This window comes from Mus caroli, chromosome 13 (assembly GCF_900094665.2).
Source record: "Mus caroli chromosome 13, CAROLI_EIJ_v1.1, whole genome shotgun sequence".
NCBI classification, from domain to species: Eukaryota; Metazoa; Chordata; class Mammalia; order Rodentia; family Muridae; genus Mus; species Mus caroli.
The window spans coordinates 52,939,513-52,957,560 of NC_034582.1; the positions used below are offsets into that span (position 1 = coordinate 52,939,513).

At 46.8% G+C, this 18,048-nt stretch overlaps 1 protein-coding gene across 4 annotated transcripts in view; it reads right to left on the reverse strand.

The window, feature by feature from the left end:
- The window catches only part of Spock1 (SPARC (osteonectin), cwcv and kazal like domains proteoglycan 1), a 488,983-nt gene that overhangs the window by 125,542 nt on the left and 345,393 nt on the right, over positions 1 to 18,048 (reverse strand). For all 4 annotated transcript variants that reach the window (XM_021180197.1, XM_021180196.1, XM_021180195.2 and 1 more), the window contains one exon: positions 7,740 to 7,866. In XM_021180197.1, the coding sequence (XP_021035856.1) occupies positions 7,740 to 7,866 (127 nt within the window). The remainder of the gene's footprint in view (positions 1 to 7,739; positions 7,867 to 18,048) is intronic.

The window sequence follows — 18,048 nt, forward strand, 5'->3', positions numbered from 1 at the left end:
GAGGGGGAGGGGAGGGGGAGGGGGAGGGGGAGGGGGAGAGGGAGAGGGGACTTAGCAAGTACTACCTTCCTCCTTAGTGGTGCTGAAATGACACCATGCAAGATACCACATTCATCTATGCTTCAGCTGGTTGTCAGATTTCAGAAGGGCACAGAGCTGTCTAAGATTAACCTACATACCCAGCATCCTTTGCAGCTTGCTAGGGCCTATGAGGTAATTCTGGGTAACAGGCCATTTATAGGTGAGGCAGATGACTCATAAGTGGTTCCCACTTTCCTTACTGGTTTCAAAACTGGACTGGCTGGGCCTCACCCATAGGGAGAATGTCACTATTCTAAGTACCGTGGATGACTGAATACCAAGCTAAATGGATCCTGGGTCGCACAGTCTGGACGCAGCACCTAAGTTCAGTGTTGCTTCTGTGAGAGCTGAAAGCCAAAGCTGATGCACTTATGCCTCTATTTTATTTAAGGTTTTGTCACGGAGGCTAGAGTCAATATCCTTGTGAATATGCAGCTAATAGTATAAATAGTGTTTACACTTACTCCTCCTGGAAGGCCTTAAAAGGGGGCGGGGACGACAAAACGAGAGCAAAAAAAGTATTTAAAATAGCTGAAGGTTACCTCAGAAATGAGCTCTCATTACCAAATGATATCTGACTCCCCCAGACTAAGACAGGAAGTTGTAAATGAACATGGCCTGAGGGGGGAAGGCAAATTGGGGCACCTGCCATCTACAGTGGATTTCTCCCAAAATCTCAAACTTTCTGATGTAGGAAGCAGAATCGCTTTGAGTTGGCTAGAAACTGCCAAGGAACTCTCTGGGGTTCCAAAGCCTCTTCTGTTGGCCTTTTCTGTGCAATAGAAAAGCCAAAGACCTGGATCTGACTCCAGAGAGTCTCAGTGTCTGTCTGTCTGTCTCTCTGTTTCTCTCTCTCTCCCCCCTCCCCTCCTCTCCCTCTCCCTCTCTCCCCTGAGTGGACAGAGCAGGTGACTGTCACTTATCCTCACAGTGCTATCTGAGAGGAACATGAGCATCTGGAGTCATGTGCATGTGTCCTACCTACAGTTCCCAATCCGCTGATGTTCTTCTTCATCAACCACAAGGCTTGCTCTCTCAGGAGCTGTTTGCAAGTGAGGACCAGTCATGCTGCATGGATCTGCAGGGAACAGACCTAGCCCTAGCCCAAATGCCTCTATTCCCAGCCGAAACTAATGACAAGCAAAATGGGATAACAGCCCTCTCGTGGCTGGAATGCTCACAGGTCAGACATCCTAGATGCTGAGGACAATGTCTAAAGCTATCTGGAGGAGTCTCACACACCCTCCGCGTCCTCCCCCCCCCCCCGAGTCAGCTTCAATCCACTGAGTTTCCTATTCTTGGAAAACAGGCCAATGGAGAATACACTTGCCAAGAACTTCAGACACAACCTTTACTTGGTAGCAATTGTTAGAAACTATTAAGATGCCCCAGCAAAGATCATATAATCCATGGTGACAACGTTTGGGAAGAAATGCCAGCCCTGTAAAGCAGCCGCTCCCCCACCTCCCCGCGCACACACCCCTCACCCTCCCTTGCACTTTTAGAACCTAAAGCACCCATTTTCTCTCATAGCAGTTCTTAACTCTGCATCTTTCTTCAGTGTCTAGACATAAACGAGCCATTTGCTAATTGTTTAACAGCTTTTAAGGAAGGAGATGTGGGGGAAAAGGCAGAGAGCAGATGGGTGTTTGCCTGCTTGTTTTCCAATTATCAACAGCCAGGCAGGTGCCAGAGAACAGGGCTAACTCTCCAGAAACCTGTGCCATTAAGAGACCCCTCCTTTTGAAAGGCCAGTCCCAGATCCTGGCTTGGAAAAGGAGCCGTTGTGGTTATCAGAGCTTCAGCCAGCATGGCCAACAAACTCCCAGGGAAAGATCCAGGCAATGAAACTCCCTCCAGGCGCAGGGTCTAATTGGTCTGGGTATCTGAATTGAAGGAAATACCTTCTTATCATATACCTTCATAGGAAGGGCTCCTGCATTTTAGGTACCATCATGGTCTGCAGTTCCAGATATCATGTACCCCAGTGGGGGAGAGTCATGGACATCAGGTGCATGGGAAGCCATAATGAGGAGTACCATTTTCAAAAGCAGTCCCAGTCAGGCCCTCCCCCTGCCCTCTCTGAGCTCCCACAACCCGAGCATCACTCCAAATCTGCTGCTGTTTCTAAAATAGCTTTCCCCTTCTACAAGCCGAAACCCAGGCTGGCCCCCTGAATGGAAGATGATCACAAAATACCCTGCTGAATGGAACCAAAGTCCAGCAGCCTGGACTCTCTGTTCCAGTCCTATTCTGCAAGCCTCCATCCAGCTATACAGGGGACAGCAGAGAAAGGAAAGGGGTTTGCAAATGGTGTGCTCCATCCAGCTATACAGGGGACAGCAGAGACAGGAAAGGGGTTTGCAAATGGTGTGCTCCAAATAAAATAGGCACAAGCAAACTCTGCTGACTGAGAATCTGCAAGCTCAGTTAGGATGAAGATGTGTCCTTATGCTGAGCCCACAGCTGGGGTGACTTTATGTGTTTCACATCTATCTGTCACCAAGACCAGGCTAACCTCCCTGCTTTCTACACATGTCAAAAACCACTGTGACAGCCAGGAGGTCACTCCATCACCAGCATTTGGTCCCATCCCACACACTCCCAAGCCTACACGAAGGCAGCTGAATCCTAAACTGTGACTCTTCAATGGGCTTCCACCCACCCACCCCCAAATCTTACAAGCAGAAGTTCAAACTTCTTTGTGGCCTTCAAATTGCTGAATGTGGCTGAATATTTCTCTATAATCAGCAAATGTCTCGCTTCTATCTGGATGCAAGAAAGAGATGAGATCTTGCTAGGACCATGGCTTTCTCTGAGAAAACTGCCTATTCCTCCAAACTAATGGGAGTGATCCTGCTCAGTGCTCCCAAAGACCTTCAGTGCCCCTTATCTACACAACAATTGTCTTAACCCACTGTTGCTATGACAAAATGCCTGAGGTTAGGTAATGTATGAAGAGAAAAAGTTTGTTCAGCTCACAGAGTCCCTTGGAAACCACATGCCCTGTAACTGTCATGACAATGACATCACAGTGGGAACACATGTAAGATAATAAAACATTATAACGCAGGATCCCAGGGCCCAAGATGGGATCTGGTCTCACTCTTTACAGAACAGCTCATTCTCTTTTTTTTTTTTTTTTTTTTTTTTTTTTTCGAGACAGGGTTTTTCTGTGTAGCCTTGGCTGTCCTGGAACTCACTTTGTAGACCAGGCTGACCTTGAACTCAGAAATCCGCTTGCCTCTGCCTCCTGAGTGCTAGGATTAAAGGCATGCGCCACCACGCCCGGCTAGAACAGCTCATTCTTGTGAGAACATAAACCATATGGTTAATGTTAATCCCGCCCAAGATCAGTGTACCTACTGCCCTAATTACCTCCCATGGGGGCTGGCCTCTTAAAGGTACCAACAACGTCAGCACTGTCACAACAGAGCTGAGTCTCCAAGCACATAAACTTGTATGAGACAGACCACCTGCTATAATCATAGCAGATTGCTTTTCAATGTGTCTCTGCCTTCCTTACAAGTTCCACACAAAGGGAGCACTATCCCTTTTTGACCTGTACAATGACTATGCCCTTCAGCACCCTGTTTAACATGGAGGAAGAAAGAATTCAATAACCATTGAGCTTCTGTAAGACATTTTCGGGTTTTTTTGATGGATAGAAGAATATGACAGGAAACTAAGAAAGAGTCATGACATTTCCTGCCTAGAGGCTAAGGGTCAGTGTCCGCTTCACACTCTGCAGTGAGCGACAGTGTTGGCTTTGCTTTCCAGGTGACCTCATCTGTCATCTCGAGACTGCAAGCTTGTGTGCTGATCTTAGGTTCTGGGGAGTCAGACCTCTATGTGGTACCACTGGGGTTGAGATATTGGAAAATCCCCGCTGTAGAATGCTACTCCTGAGTATACTCTGCCCCCCCCCTTACCAGTTCTAGAAACCTCCAACTATCCTGGACAGACACAGGAACAAAGCTTGGCCCATGTGTCCTCAGGAAAGTCACCTGTTTCACAGTCAGCTTGAGAAGTTGACTCCTTTGTCCTGCCTTCACTGACTCTCCACAGCCATCAGACCCATCTTGAAGAGATAGACAATTCAACTGGAAAATAGGGATGGCTCACCTACGGTGATGCCAGGCCTGGGCTGGGCTTTGGCCAGAGATGATTTTCATAAGTTTGACTTTATAGTATGAAATCACTTCTGCTCACTCAAGCACCATAGTCTCATGTCTTCTATGACCTTGAAAGGCCATAGCCCCAGGTGATAGGAAGTCAGTGATTACTACTAGCTAATTCATTCAGTCACATTGGCTGAGCCTCTATTAGTATTCTCCAAAGCTTTGTCTATAAGACCCAAACGTCTTCTTGAAACTGAATAAACAAGAGGCTCTGTCTTTAAGGCCAATAAGCAAAAAAAAAAAAAGAAGAAGAAGAAGAAGAAAGCAAACCTGACCAGATGGAAATGTGCCCTCTGGAAGAAAGCCCCTCTGAATACCATCATGGTTTACAACTGGCCTCTGCCTCATAGGCCTTAAGCAATCAGTTCAAGGCTTATGAATTAACCATGTTTGATTTGTTACATTCACAGGGAACAAAGACAGAAGACGGGGACACTTGTACCAGGACCCAACATCACCTCCTCTGCAATGCTGTCATTCTCAGCAGTCCGTGCTGCTCTGTGAGTACTTTTCCTTCTCACAGTAGCCAAGGGAAGCTTAGCCTGGCCAGGTGGGTGCAGAACAGGACCTTGGTCAGCAGTGAGTGCCCAGGTAAAGAACATACACAACCCAGAAACAGCTTTGAAGAACTGGTTCAGTTTAATTGGGGGGGGGGGGAGCAAAGGCTATTTAAACCTTCGGGGGTGAGGAAGGGACAGTGGAGCAAGTGTAGGCCAGGGTGCTAGGGATCCCTCATTTGCATAAGGAATTCCAAGTGCTACTGGACATGACCTTATAAGGATAAAGGGAGTTTAACCTGGCTACTGGCTATGGCTAAGTGACCTCCCCTTGTGAGGCAAGAGTGGGGCCACAGGCTACTTGCATCAGAACAAGCAGGACCAAGGTGGGGGGAGGGGGAGATGGTCCTACTCCTGCCGATCTCAGAATGAGATTTCCAGGGTTTGGACAAGCCTCAACCCTACTCCTGCTCCAGGACTGCTCTTCCCAGTCCCACAGCTTCCTGGTCCCACAACTCTGCTTCCTTGTTTTAATGTCACTGAAGTAGGTAGAACACAGACACCCAGGCAGAAGACCAGGAGCATCATGACCTGCCATAAGCCATGTGCTGAGGAACCTTACTATAGCTTGGATCTGGAATACACACCCACAGCCTAAAGTCAAAGGTTTGACCCCAGTCCACGGTACCACTGAAGACAGTAGAACCTTCAGAAGGTAGAGCCCAGAGGGAAGAGGTTAGATCACTGAGAATATGTCCATGGTGGGGGGTATCAGAGTCTCAGGTCCCTTCAATTTCTTTCTTTCCTTTCTGTGGCCACCATAAGGTGAACAGGACTCTTCTGTCTCATGGCAAGTACTTCCAGGTTGAACTGTGCCTGCGCAAGCCCAAAGCAACGGAGCCAAGTGATACAGTGAGACCTCTGAGGCCACCAGCCAAGAAACTATCCATCTTTGAAAGCTGATTATCTCAGGCATTTTATAACAGCAACAGAAGATGAACATATTATATACTAACAACAATGTTTGATGCCTGACTAAGCTACCGTACACCTTTTTCTTTTGATGGAGGCTGGGAGACATAGACTGGTCTCGCTTATTCTGCCTCCTGGCAGAGTGGTTCTGGGGATGGGGGAGGCCTCTGAGAGCTTTGCTCAGCTCTGCATAGAGGCCAGTTCTCTTTGGAAAATGAGGAGTCATCAGGGTGGAATTTTCCTGCATTGTAACCAAGTTATCCACCTGCACCTGAAAGAAGCGCATGTTCCCTACACAAGCTGACCTCCCAGACTATGGGAGAGCTCTGATCAGCAAAGCTTCTGACACATTTCTGGAGGAATCGACAGCCCTCAGGGACTAGTGCATTAGACAGGTCACTGTGGCTCTGCAGCTTGGATCCACCCAGGACCTGCTATTTTGTCAACTCTGCATTTTACCTTGCCCTCTTGGCAACTGTCCATGTGCCTGGCACCTGGGTCTCGGTGAAAGAAGATAAAAGCAGGACCTGACTTTGAGAATGGGGCAGGGATGGAGGGACAAGAATAAATTTTCAGTGACGCCTGTAAACCCACTAACCTACACATGTTGGCGGGTATCGGAATCAAACTGAACAGGTCAGCTCAGGAACTTTGGGAAGGTCATGGACCACTTGCCCCTCTGGAAGGGAGAGGCCAATTAACATTCCTGGGTTGGGGGGGGGTGAGGGAAGTGTTGGGGAATGACCTGTGGGTGGGGACACATTCCACAGGATGGACCTTTGCCCACCTTCAGACAAGGAAAGTCCTTGCCTCCTCATTCCCTAAAAACCAATCAGTTTAAAAAATTACATTGCTCTGCCAATCACATTGTGCCTAATGGCTGCCTTCCTGAAAACTGTTTACGAAGCTCACTGAATAAGCTGCAGGGTCACCATTTTACCTTTAGTGCAGGACGACCCCAACACGCTGGACCAATAAATTCCTCTTGCTTTTTGCATGGATTACCAGCTCCACATAGTTCATTCAGGGAGTTCCCGGCAAGCTAAGGCTCACCAGAGTCTTACAAAACCATTACTAACATCTGTCTCTAATCAATTCTATCTGAGATCAGGAGGATGAAGGGGAGGAGAAACTGAGATGTGCTGGTGCTTTGTAGGCAAGATGCACTTACTGGCCCTGACCATGGACAAAGTGGTTCTAACTCACACAGTAGGTCTGCAGTTGGAGAGGGGAGGATGATGACTCTGTCCAAGGCATTCATCTGCTTCGTCTCTACTAGATGATATTGTCCCAGCTCCTAGCACATTGCCTGGAACACAGCGAGGCTGCCAATGATACCCATGGAGCTAATAAATGAACTGACTGCGCCAAGGCTTCCCTGCTAAAACACAAGGCGGCATCTAGCACAGAGGGAGTTGCGGGGGGCCGGGGAGGGGGGAGCATCCATGGGCTCAATGATGCCACTAAGACTGAAGAGAACAGCAGCAGGGAGGGTTTGTCCCAGGCTCTTGTGGTGTGCACTGTGAAGATCAGTTTGGATAACACAATTATGTGCACTGCAGGAAAGGGACAAGGGATGGGGCAGGGGCAAAAACACTTGAGACTTATACAGCAATAAGGGTGACATGGGTATTCTCTGTAAGAGCTCGCTAGCTGTAGGCTCTACTCTATAAAACATCAGGGAAAGTCAGCGAGGCAGCTGAGGTGGGAAGTACCAAAGCCCTGTTTCTCCATCAATAGCACCAACTCCTAGGCTGTTCCTCCATTGGGTCCAACTACGCATCGTGCGCTGTTTGGACATTGCGCATCTCACTTCTCTCCTCCCACCTTGGCCTTCAGCCACTGCAATCTCATTTCCCTGTCTTTTCCCTCCTTCCGGAAGGTATCTAGTTCAGAGTGTGTGCCTTCTCCTAGGCAAGGCCCAGAACCACCAGGCTGCTCACAGAGCACAGAGACTTGGCAAAAGACCTGCAGTGATTTTTATAATAAGGCAAACGACAAGACCAACCTTGGACGTGTACGTGTGGCCGTCAGAGCCGCAGACCATCGCTGACTGCGCCACGGGGCAAGGCTTGCACTTAACCAGATTGGAAGGTCCAAGCCAGTGTTTGTGAGCCACATTGCCCTTCTTCTGCCTACGGAAGCAAAAAGAGGCAATGGGTTAGTCAAAATTCTGCCCTCCTAGGCTGTTCCCAAAATACACAGGTAAATACAGACAGAAAAGCATCCGTAAAACTGTGTTGAGGGATTTTCTCTGTCCAATCACATTAGGGCAGTGGCAGGCCTGTGATTGGACAGAAAAATGAAGGCGGAGCTTGGAGTTTGAGGAGGGGGAGGGGAAAGGGAAGGGGGAGGGAGAGAAGCCAACATGGAGGCAGACAGACTGGACGATGATCCTGATCCCACGTGGTTTTAAACAGCCACAAGTAGCTAAGATTTTTTCAAGGTTAGAATAATTGGGTTAAAGCTTTATCTTTATCAGTTGACTCTGAAATTATTATATTGGCATCTTATAAATTGTGATCTTATTGTTATATAAATCCGATTAGATAATTAAGCTTTAAGAGTCATGTTTCTACTGGGCAACTAAGTGTTGAGATGGCTCATCGTGGGGTGTGTGGGGTGTTGCATGGAAGAGAGATGAACTCTCTAGCTGGGAGAGAGTAGCTCAGCGGTGACAACATGCCAAGCGGGACCCTGCAGGGACATAATGTTGTTGCCCAACAGTAGAGGTACTAGAGCGAGCAGGAGGGTTGACTTTTTTAATATTTCCCACAACAAGACAGTAAGAGGCCCAAGGGATGCTAGCCAGCACCCCCATTTGTTCCAAGTCATTAAGAGGTATCAGGAGGTTTTCTCTCTAAAGCATAAAATCTACCCAATAGCTGAACCAACAGAAGTAAGACATTGCAAGACATCACATGCCCACATTAAAGAACATTGCAGGCACTTCAGAAACACTGAGCAAGAACATCACAGTGAGCTCTAGTACCTGGTCCAACACATCACACATGTCCCAAACTCCCTCTCTCAGCCTTATACACTCCCGGGGCAGGGGAGCTGCCAGGCAGCTTCCTTAGTGACAGAAGGTGCTACTATGGGGGCACTCTATACAGATTTACTCCAAACACCACCAGAAGACTCCCCCACAGCTGCAGACCACCATCTCTGGGTATGTTTTAAAGCAATTTCAGCAGAAATTTCAACTTGCCTCTTAATAAAGGCTCTGTGGTGATGTCACTTCCATAAGTCTCCTCTTCCACTCCAGCTCCCCTGTCTCATGTTTGTCACAATAAGTGGTACTATCATGATGGCTGTGTCTACCAAAAGGACCCCATCTCTGACCCCACTGAGAGAAAGAGGCCTGCAGTTGCTGCTAGCCTTTCTCCCTTAGCCGAAGCTAATCTCTAAGCAGGTCACTTGCTGGGACTCCAGCGGGCCAATGGCAAACACCTTTGCAGTGCCCACTAACCAGGTCTCCTGCATTGCCCATTAACAGGACAGTTATGATTCCTTTGAGGTGTTTGGCTACACCAATCAGTCCTGCCTGGTAAGTAGTATGTGACTCTGCAGCCAGGAAACACAGCAGCCACTCAGCTCTTACCACGTAAGCATGGGGTGACTTTGACAAGATAGCAATGCTAAAATCCCAGTTTCTCATCTATAAGTGAAGGAAACAGAAACTACATCTGGTGACTGTTGTTATAAAAAAATCACAATGTGTAATGGTTTGAATTCAAAACGCCCCAACAGGCTGATGTACGGGGGACCTGTTTGTAGGAAATGCCTCAATGAATTGATATATTGGGAGCTTGTTGGCTAGTTGATGTTCTTTTAAGAGACTATTGGCTCCTGAGGGCTCTGGCTACAACAAAGTAAGCTCTTAAAGGAGTTAAAAGATGATGGAATCACAAGTTGCAGACAAGACCTCATAGGGTGAAGATCTGTAGGGAAGAGGCCCATCCTTGGGAACTACTGGCCCTGGTCTCTTTCTGTGCTGTCTCCTTCATTTCCCATATGAGGAGCCCCTGTTACACACACCTGTTTCCAACACCCTGATGCTTTATCCCACCACAGGGCCAGCATCCCTAGAGCCAAAGACTGTGGACTAAAACCCCTGCATCCTGAAGCCAAAAGTACGCAGTTCCTCCCCGCTTCGGGTTGCTTTTCTTGGGTACTTATCTTTACAGTGACAATTATCACTAGTGCAACCCTCAAAATCAAGAAGCAACATAAGTGGCAGATATTGCAATTGCTTTCCCAATAGATGAGACTCTAAAGAAAGATGCTACCATTGCATGGAAAACGAGATAAGTGGTTGGGACCTAGATCAGGAGGGTCTTTAACCACTAAGAACGTTGAAGCTAAAATTAATTAGCTCTGCTAGGTCCAATACCCCCATCCCTCAGGAATGCACCTGTGGTGTCTGAGGTGAGCTGCCCTCTTGCAAGTGAGAAGAATGGGGAGGGAAGAACACAGCAAACACTAACTGGTTCTTATAGCACCTCACTCACACATCCATTAGTAATTAAGGGAGGCAGAGGGCTGGGTGAGGCGTGTGTGTTTGGAGAATTCCCTGAGAGCAACATCAAAGGGAATCAGTTCATACCCACAGCATAGCTGCCTGAGGCTACCAGAGATCCAGGCTGGAGAGAAAACACTTCTGAACCTTTCTGACCAAAGAATCAGAGAACAAAGTTCTAGGTGGGTCCCTATCACCTAGAATTCTCCTTGTTTGTTTTACTGAAGAGGAAACTGGAAACTCCGAGAGAGGCGGAGTCCTATCTGAAGTCATGGATTTGATTGGTGGTAAGGCCTAGGGTCCTCAGAGAGTGTCCAATGTTGAAGTTTTGCCTTGGACAGTGTCGTAGTTAGTCTATTGCTGCCACAAAACACCATGGCCAAGGTAACTTATAAAAGAAGGCATTTAATTGGGCTTACAGTTTGTGGTTTTAGATGAGAATGCTGCCCCACCATAGACTCATATGTCCGAATGCTTGATCCCCAGTTGGTAGAATTGTTTGGGAAGGATTAGGATGTGTAGGAGGGGGAGTGTCATTAAGGAGTGTGCTTTGAGGTTTCTAAACCCATGAATCCCAGTTAGTGTTCACTCACACACTCTGTTTGTCTGTTTGTCTGTCATCTATCTATCTATCTATCTATCTATCTATCTATCTATCATCAATCAATCATCTATCATCTATCTATCTATCAATCTATCATCTACCTATTTACCTACTGATCTATTAATCATGAATCAATCATCTATTATCTACTTACCTATCACCCATCTTCCTACCGATCTATCTATCTATCTATCTATCTATCTATCACCTACCTATCTACTTATTGATCTATCTATCATCTATCTATCTATCTATCTCCAACTTTCAGATCGGGATATAAGCTCTTAGGTGTTGTATCAGCACTATGTCTGCCCACCTGCTTTCTTGCCTGCTGCTATGCTACCTACTGTGGTGATCATGGATGCTAACATCTGGAAACTGTGAGCCTTCTAATGAAATACTTTCTAAGTTGCCTTGGTCATGTTGTCTCTTCATAGCAATAGTAGCCCTAACCGAGGCAGATGTTACATAGGACTAGAGCTAAGAGCTCACATCTTGACCCTCAAGCAGGAGGCAGAGAATGTAATGGGAATGGTGCTAGTCTTTTGAAATCTTAAAGCCTGCCTCCAGCAACACATCTCCTCCAACAAGGCCAAACCTTCAATCCTTCTCAAACAGTTCCACCAACTGGGGGCCAAATCTTCAAATATATGAACCTATTGAAGTCATTCTTATTCGAGCCACCACAGCCCATTGCAGTCCAACCTAGAACAGTAACTTTAAAATTCTTTGAGGACACTCTTGTCTATGCCATTGGGGGTCTGCCTGCTTCCCAAGCTACCTATATTGACTTTACCTCTCTATCTTAGATGGAAGACATTCATCACTTGAATTTGTGAATCACATGGATTTGAGGGCTGCTATTATTCTTCAGCAGGACGTGTCAAACTCATTCAAGGCCTGATTCAGTCAACCAGCACATGTACTAACGTGGGACTATGGCAGAGGGGCAGGCTTGCAGCACAGGGTTAACATTAGAGTCCACAATTTCTTCAACAGAGCACCTCCCATTTATCATCATTCACATAGTACATTGTCTGTCACTGATGGAGAGTCAGCAAAAACAAGGATACATGCTTACAGTTGGTAGCCCTTCTCTTAGGTTTAGGCCCCACAAGGCTGAAATAATTCCTGTTCTGAGCTTCCAGAAGGAGTGGAGCTATAAAGTCCTCAGGGTTTCCCTGGTATGAGCCTGCCTGGGTGTAGTGATGCTTCAGGAGAAAAAAGCCTCAGGGAGTTTAGCCAAAGACGGAGGAAGGAGAGTGACCAGTGCAAAGATAGAGCCAGCCATCAATCACCAGCTAATGACAAGTGCTCTCTGTCTCTGAACCTGAACTTCACTATTAAATTAAAGGCCTGAAGGGAGGCGAGGAGGTGAGGGTGGCTGGTACCTACTAGAGTTATGGTGCCTCGTGCTGTTCAAGGCATCACTACTGGGTGGAGGTTTTGCACGTGCTTATCATGTAGCTGTCACTGTGCAGCTAACCGCAGGCTCACTGAATGATACATCAAGTGCCTTAAAACTAATATTGATAATGTTACTTAGATGTACGTATCTGGGCTGACTGTTTGGTAATGAACAGCCCGACTGGTGTCCACTTCCCTGGGGAAGATGATTTATCCCACTCTCAGCATCCCTTAAAATCTTTCTACCCCTATTCTCCAATATTCCCTGAGTCCTAAGTGTGGGAGTGTTTTGTGCTTGTATTCATTGGCAATGGACTGCATGACTCTACACTTTGATTGGTTAAAGTTTCCTGTTATACAGACCGAGCAGGTTATATTTAGGGCCCTGTGTGTGTGTGTGTGTGTGTGTGTGTGTGTGTGTGTACAAGCATATATGTATGTAACAACAGTTAATAAAGAGAGGCCACTAACTTGAAAGAGATCAAGGAGGGCATCATATTTATTGTCCCAGGAAACCATGGCAAGCCACTGATGTAAGCCAAGGGGGGGTTAGCCTCCCTGATGTCTGTGTACATTCTGATCACTCCAATCCAATACAAACCATAAAAAAATGACCAACTCAATCAAGGCAAGTGACTAGGAATTCTTACTCAAAAATTTCAAAATCTGAGACAATAAAGAGTGAGATCCAGTAAGGCAGTCTTGATATAAACACGATTGCAGTCACAGTCACCAGCATGTTGGCACAGCCTTTGCTCTGGAGGTAGGTCCTGTCAGCCTTTCCTAGGCCACTGGGCTGACTCATCTCTGCCTGGAAACACTGAAACGTAGCCTTACCTCCTGCAGCTTGATGACACTGCAAAGAAAACCTTGGCCTATGAGCACCTATAGACAGACAACCAGAGCATCCACCATCATGGCCTATGAGCAAGACAAGAATGGTTCCTAACTACATACATGATTGTTTTAGTCAGGGTTTCTATTCCTGCACAAACATCAGGACCAAGAAGCAAGTTGGGGAGGAAAGGGTTTATTCAGCTTACTCTTCCATACTGCTGTTCATCACCAAAGGAAGTCAGGACTGGAACTCAAGCAGGTCAAGAAGCAGGAGCTGATGCAGAGGCCATGGAGGGATGTTACCTACTGGCTTGATTCCCCTGGCTTGCTCAGCTTGCTTTCTTATAGAACCTAAGATTACCAGCCCAGAGATGGCACCACCCACAATGGGCCCTCCCCACCTTGATTACTAATTGAGAAAATGCCTTACAGCTGGATCTCATGGAGGCATTTCCTTGCCTGAAGCTCCTTTCTCTGTGATAACTCCAGCTTGTGTCAAGTTGACACAAAACCAGCCAGTACAATGATCATGTGATTCTTATGGATAAAACCTTCCCTTTCCTGTCTCCTTGGTTGCTCTAGAGACTCTAAGTTTGGTGGTAAATTGCCACAGCCTGTCTTACTGGTCTTACTATTTGCTTAGACTCAGTCACCAGCCTGTATATGCGCACATCCACATGTATACACACACACACACACACACATGTACAACATACACTGGCTAGGACTCCCACCAGGTTTTGTTCCACCCACACTCAGCTGTTCCTGGAGCCCATCATCGATGGTTTTGGCTCACCAGGCATCACCTTTCCCCTGACATATTGTTACATCTGTCTACCTTTCTCTCCTACCTCCAACCTCCTTTCTTCAAAGGCTAGCTCACGTGTCAGCCCACTGGGAAACCTCCTGAGGCCCTGCACAGACAACCTTCACCATGGCCAGTAATCATTGCCAGGTCAGAGTCCCTGGACAAGCACCTTGACTCCACCTGGCCAAATAGTAAAGTCTACGTCTAATCTAGAAGAGCACGTGGGTAAGAGGGTGAAAGCATGAGAGCCATCATGCTCATGTCCCTCTGCCCTGACCACATCGCCTTCCTCTCTGGGCCTGTGGGTTCTCTGTCCAGCCAGCGATTGGCAGCATCCATATCTGTTCTATGTAACATTCAGATTTGAGTCCGACAGTGGCTTCTGATCTTCACAACAAATGCCTTATTCTAGCTTTTATTCCAGTGCCTTCTCTTAACCCTTTCCTGACCCTGTGGCTGTCACACACATAGTTGATCATAGCAAAGGTTTTCCAACACTGCATCTTAATCAGACCCAGCAGTGACATTGACTGCAGTACAAAGTGGAGTTTCTATGTCTGTCTTCCTCGGGATATCATACCCTCTAGAAGGACAGTGACTGGTTCTTTCTTTCTGGTTTTTGTTTTTCAAGGACCACTCTCATTGATCCTTTCTCCTCTGCCTGCCTCTGAGAGGAAGGGTGGCCAGTTTTTTCTGTATTTTCAACATTTGTTACACACAGTCTTTTAAATACACGAGAAATACTAAGTTTAGTGCCACTGATAACGAAAGGTAAGCTAGAAGAGAAACATAAAGAGTATAATTCATCAATGGATGCTACTGGGAGTGCACCCAAACAGCAACCAGTTCTTCTAACAAGCTCAGAGGGCTACATAGCCTCCATCCCATGTGGATGTTGTGTTGAATTTACTTTGCTTTAAAAATACTCTTTGGAGCACCCATCAGAAGACTTGTATATAATGCACTACTGACCCCATCTATCCATACTTATTGTAGGTGTATGGATGATTCAACAGCTGTGGATTCAATCACATACTTACAAGGTAGCCAGAGAGATCAGTAGGATGGGCTGGCTAGATCCTGGCAACTCTCTTCCAGGTTGTTCCTATTCAGGCTCTTATAAATGTCACCTTTCACTTTTGGCTTTCCATTTACTTACTGTTCTTGCTTTGGACTCAGCTGTGCTGCCTCCCTTGCCCCCATCACCACAGACCTGCAGGCAGGAGGTCTGATGACATCAGCTATAACCTAGCAATTCACTTGCTGTTGCGGAGTGGTCAGGGCCCATAGCACAAAGGTGGCAGAGCCATTGGTTTTTCAGCAATAAATAAATTTAGCAAAATAATCCTGCTGTATATTTTAATGGCAAGAGGGAGGGAGGGCTGGGACTGGGTGGCGGATAAAAGCACACACAGCAGACCTGGTGCCTTTTCTTCCAGTCTCTGAAGGAGGGCTTCTGTGCTACTCACATACAGCATGCAGTCACATGTGAGTGTCTGTGGCAGAACTGCTCCCTCTGCATGCAAACAGCTGCTGAAGGGGTAAAGTGACTCCAGAGAGGAAATAATAGCCAGAGCACATGCCAATCTAGAGGTGCAAATGCACCCCCTCCCCCAGCTTAGGCACACACAGAGACTCTCTAGGGGTGGCCACCATTAGGATCATTCACAGGTAGAGAAACCAAAGTTACCTCATCAGTCCCCATCACCAGCCTTATCCCCTATGGCTTTTCTTTGTCCGCTGCTTGCCTGTCTGAGATGGGCCTGTCAGCTCAGAGGTGCAAGAACCCATCAATGGACAATCTCTCCCTGGTAATAACAGTGTTTGTTTGCTGTCATCAAAGGACTGCATGCATTCTGTTCTCATGTTAATATCAGACTGCCCATTCAAGAATAAAATTGAATTTGTTTGCAAAATCAAAACTAATTGGTTCTAAAACAGGGATGGGAGATACCCAGATTGTTGACACGGTGGCTATTTTGAACCAGAGACAAAATAATGAATGTTAATTGAAATGAAAACATGTTAACCATTGAAATAATCTGTCATGTACAATGATGCTGTGATTTCTCGGTTGTCAGGGTTATTTCCGCCATTATCCTGTGTTATAAAATTACACAGGAACAGCATAATGACTTTTGTCATTTATGAAAGGTTCCCAACGTGCATGAGCTTAAGAGTGACCCCCCCCTTTCCAAGTCAAGAACATTCCAGATATGAGATTCTGTCCAAACAAGACCAGATTCATGAATGAAGTAACAGAGCTGCAGAAAAAGACTATCTCTCCATGTTAGGTGGTATGCTATGGTTGGGTGGTATCCTATGGTACTAGGTACTCAGTGTTTCCAGGCTAGGTGGTACCCTATAACTCTAGGTTCTCAGTGTCTCCAGGCTAGGTGGTACCCTATGGCACTAGGTTCTCAGTGTCTCCAGGCTAGGTGGTAGCCTATGGTACTAGGTACTCAGTGTCTCCAGGCTAGGTGGTACCCTATGGTACTAGGTGCTCGGTGTCTCCAGGTTAGGTGGTACTTTATGGTACTAAGTATTCAAGGGCATGAAAGACAAGCCATTTAGGGAAGCTGAAAATATAAAGGGACAGGACTGTGATAATGAGAACAGCTGCTAAACTTTTACTGAGGGCTTTCAATACGCCACCATTGATATGGATATGACCCACTGCTAATAAATAGATGGGCCCATGAAGAGCTCTGAGGGGTGACAGTCATTGCTTCAGGCATTCTTTATGCACTGTCATATTTATTCCTCACAACAACTCCAAGAAGGAGACAATTGTGATAGAACAAGGGAACTCTGGAGGGACAAGGAGCAGGGAGACTTCCTAGGCAAAGCAGACCTGTGGCAACGGGAAGGACTCGGACCTATCATGCTGGGAAAGACCCAAACCTATCACACTGCCCACCCAGCTGTGAGGTGGAAGGTATCCACTTAGTCATCTGGAAGATCTTGTGTGGCTGCATCCCACTCTGGGTAGTCTAGATGAGTCAGGTGAGGTTCACAAAGCATCTTAGATCAAGGCTTGGGCATGACAGATGAGATGAGCAGGCTCCAGATCAAGCGGACAGCCACCCTCCAGCTCCACCCTCCAGGCAAGCCAGCCCCAGTCGGAGCCTGTAGTACTTTCAAACACATGACAGCCTTTACTTTAAAAGCCTTAGAGTAGATTTGGGACCAACCAAAAGCTTTGCATCTTGTAATCTGTGGTGGTTTGAATATGCTTGGCCCAGGGAGTGACACTACTACGGAGGTGTGGACTTGTTGGAGGAAGTGTGTCACTGTTGGGGTGGGCTTTGAGACCCTCATCCTAGCTACCTAGAAGCCAGTCATTTCCTGTTTGCCTTCAGACCAAGATGTCACCCTCCTCATCTAGACCATTCAGGGTAGGATGAAGCCATACAAGACCTCAATGCTGGGCGAACAGTGTGATGGGTCTGAGTCCTTCTTCCCATTGCCCCATGTCCCTTACAACAGTTGCCTTGATCACGGTGTCTCTTCACAGTGATGGAACCCAACTGTGGCTCACTTCATCATGAGCCCTTTCGATCTGCCCTTCCCCTGGGCTGCAGGATGGCCACAGCAGCCGAGGATGCAGCAGCCACTCTTTATAGATGAGAGGAGCCGACAGCTTAGACTAGGATTTGTGAAACCACCACTCAAGCTGTACTTGTACAAGCAAACTGAAAATGAGTGAGAAGACACATCAGATCTATGACACATCCTTGAAAGGACAGAGGGCAGGCGGAGGGCATAGAAAACAGACGCTGAGCTTTGTGTGTCTCTGTAACTGTCCATTGTTTAAATTCGTAGGGCTATATACTGCTTGTTTAATCAGCCTAAAGCCTAAAAGAAAAATACATTTATTAAAGAGAGTTCTTAAAGAAACTGGGCTCACCCCTCCTGGCTTGTTCTTATTTCTGGAAATGTTTCTAAAGGCTCCAATTGTCAAAACAGTAGGAAAATCTCCCAGAACAGGAAGAAGATGGAGGGCAGGGGAGGTGGAGCAAAGTACTCACTGGCACAAGGGGAAACTGAGAGTCAGGTCATCCTATCTGACTATTACTATTTTGACTCTTTTAAAGCTAAGATCTCAAAACTGAAGGCACAAGCACCTCAAACCAGGA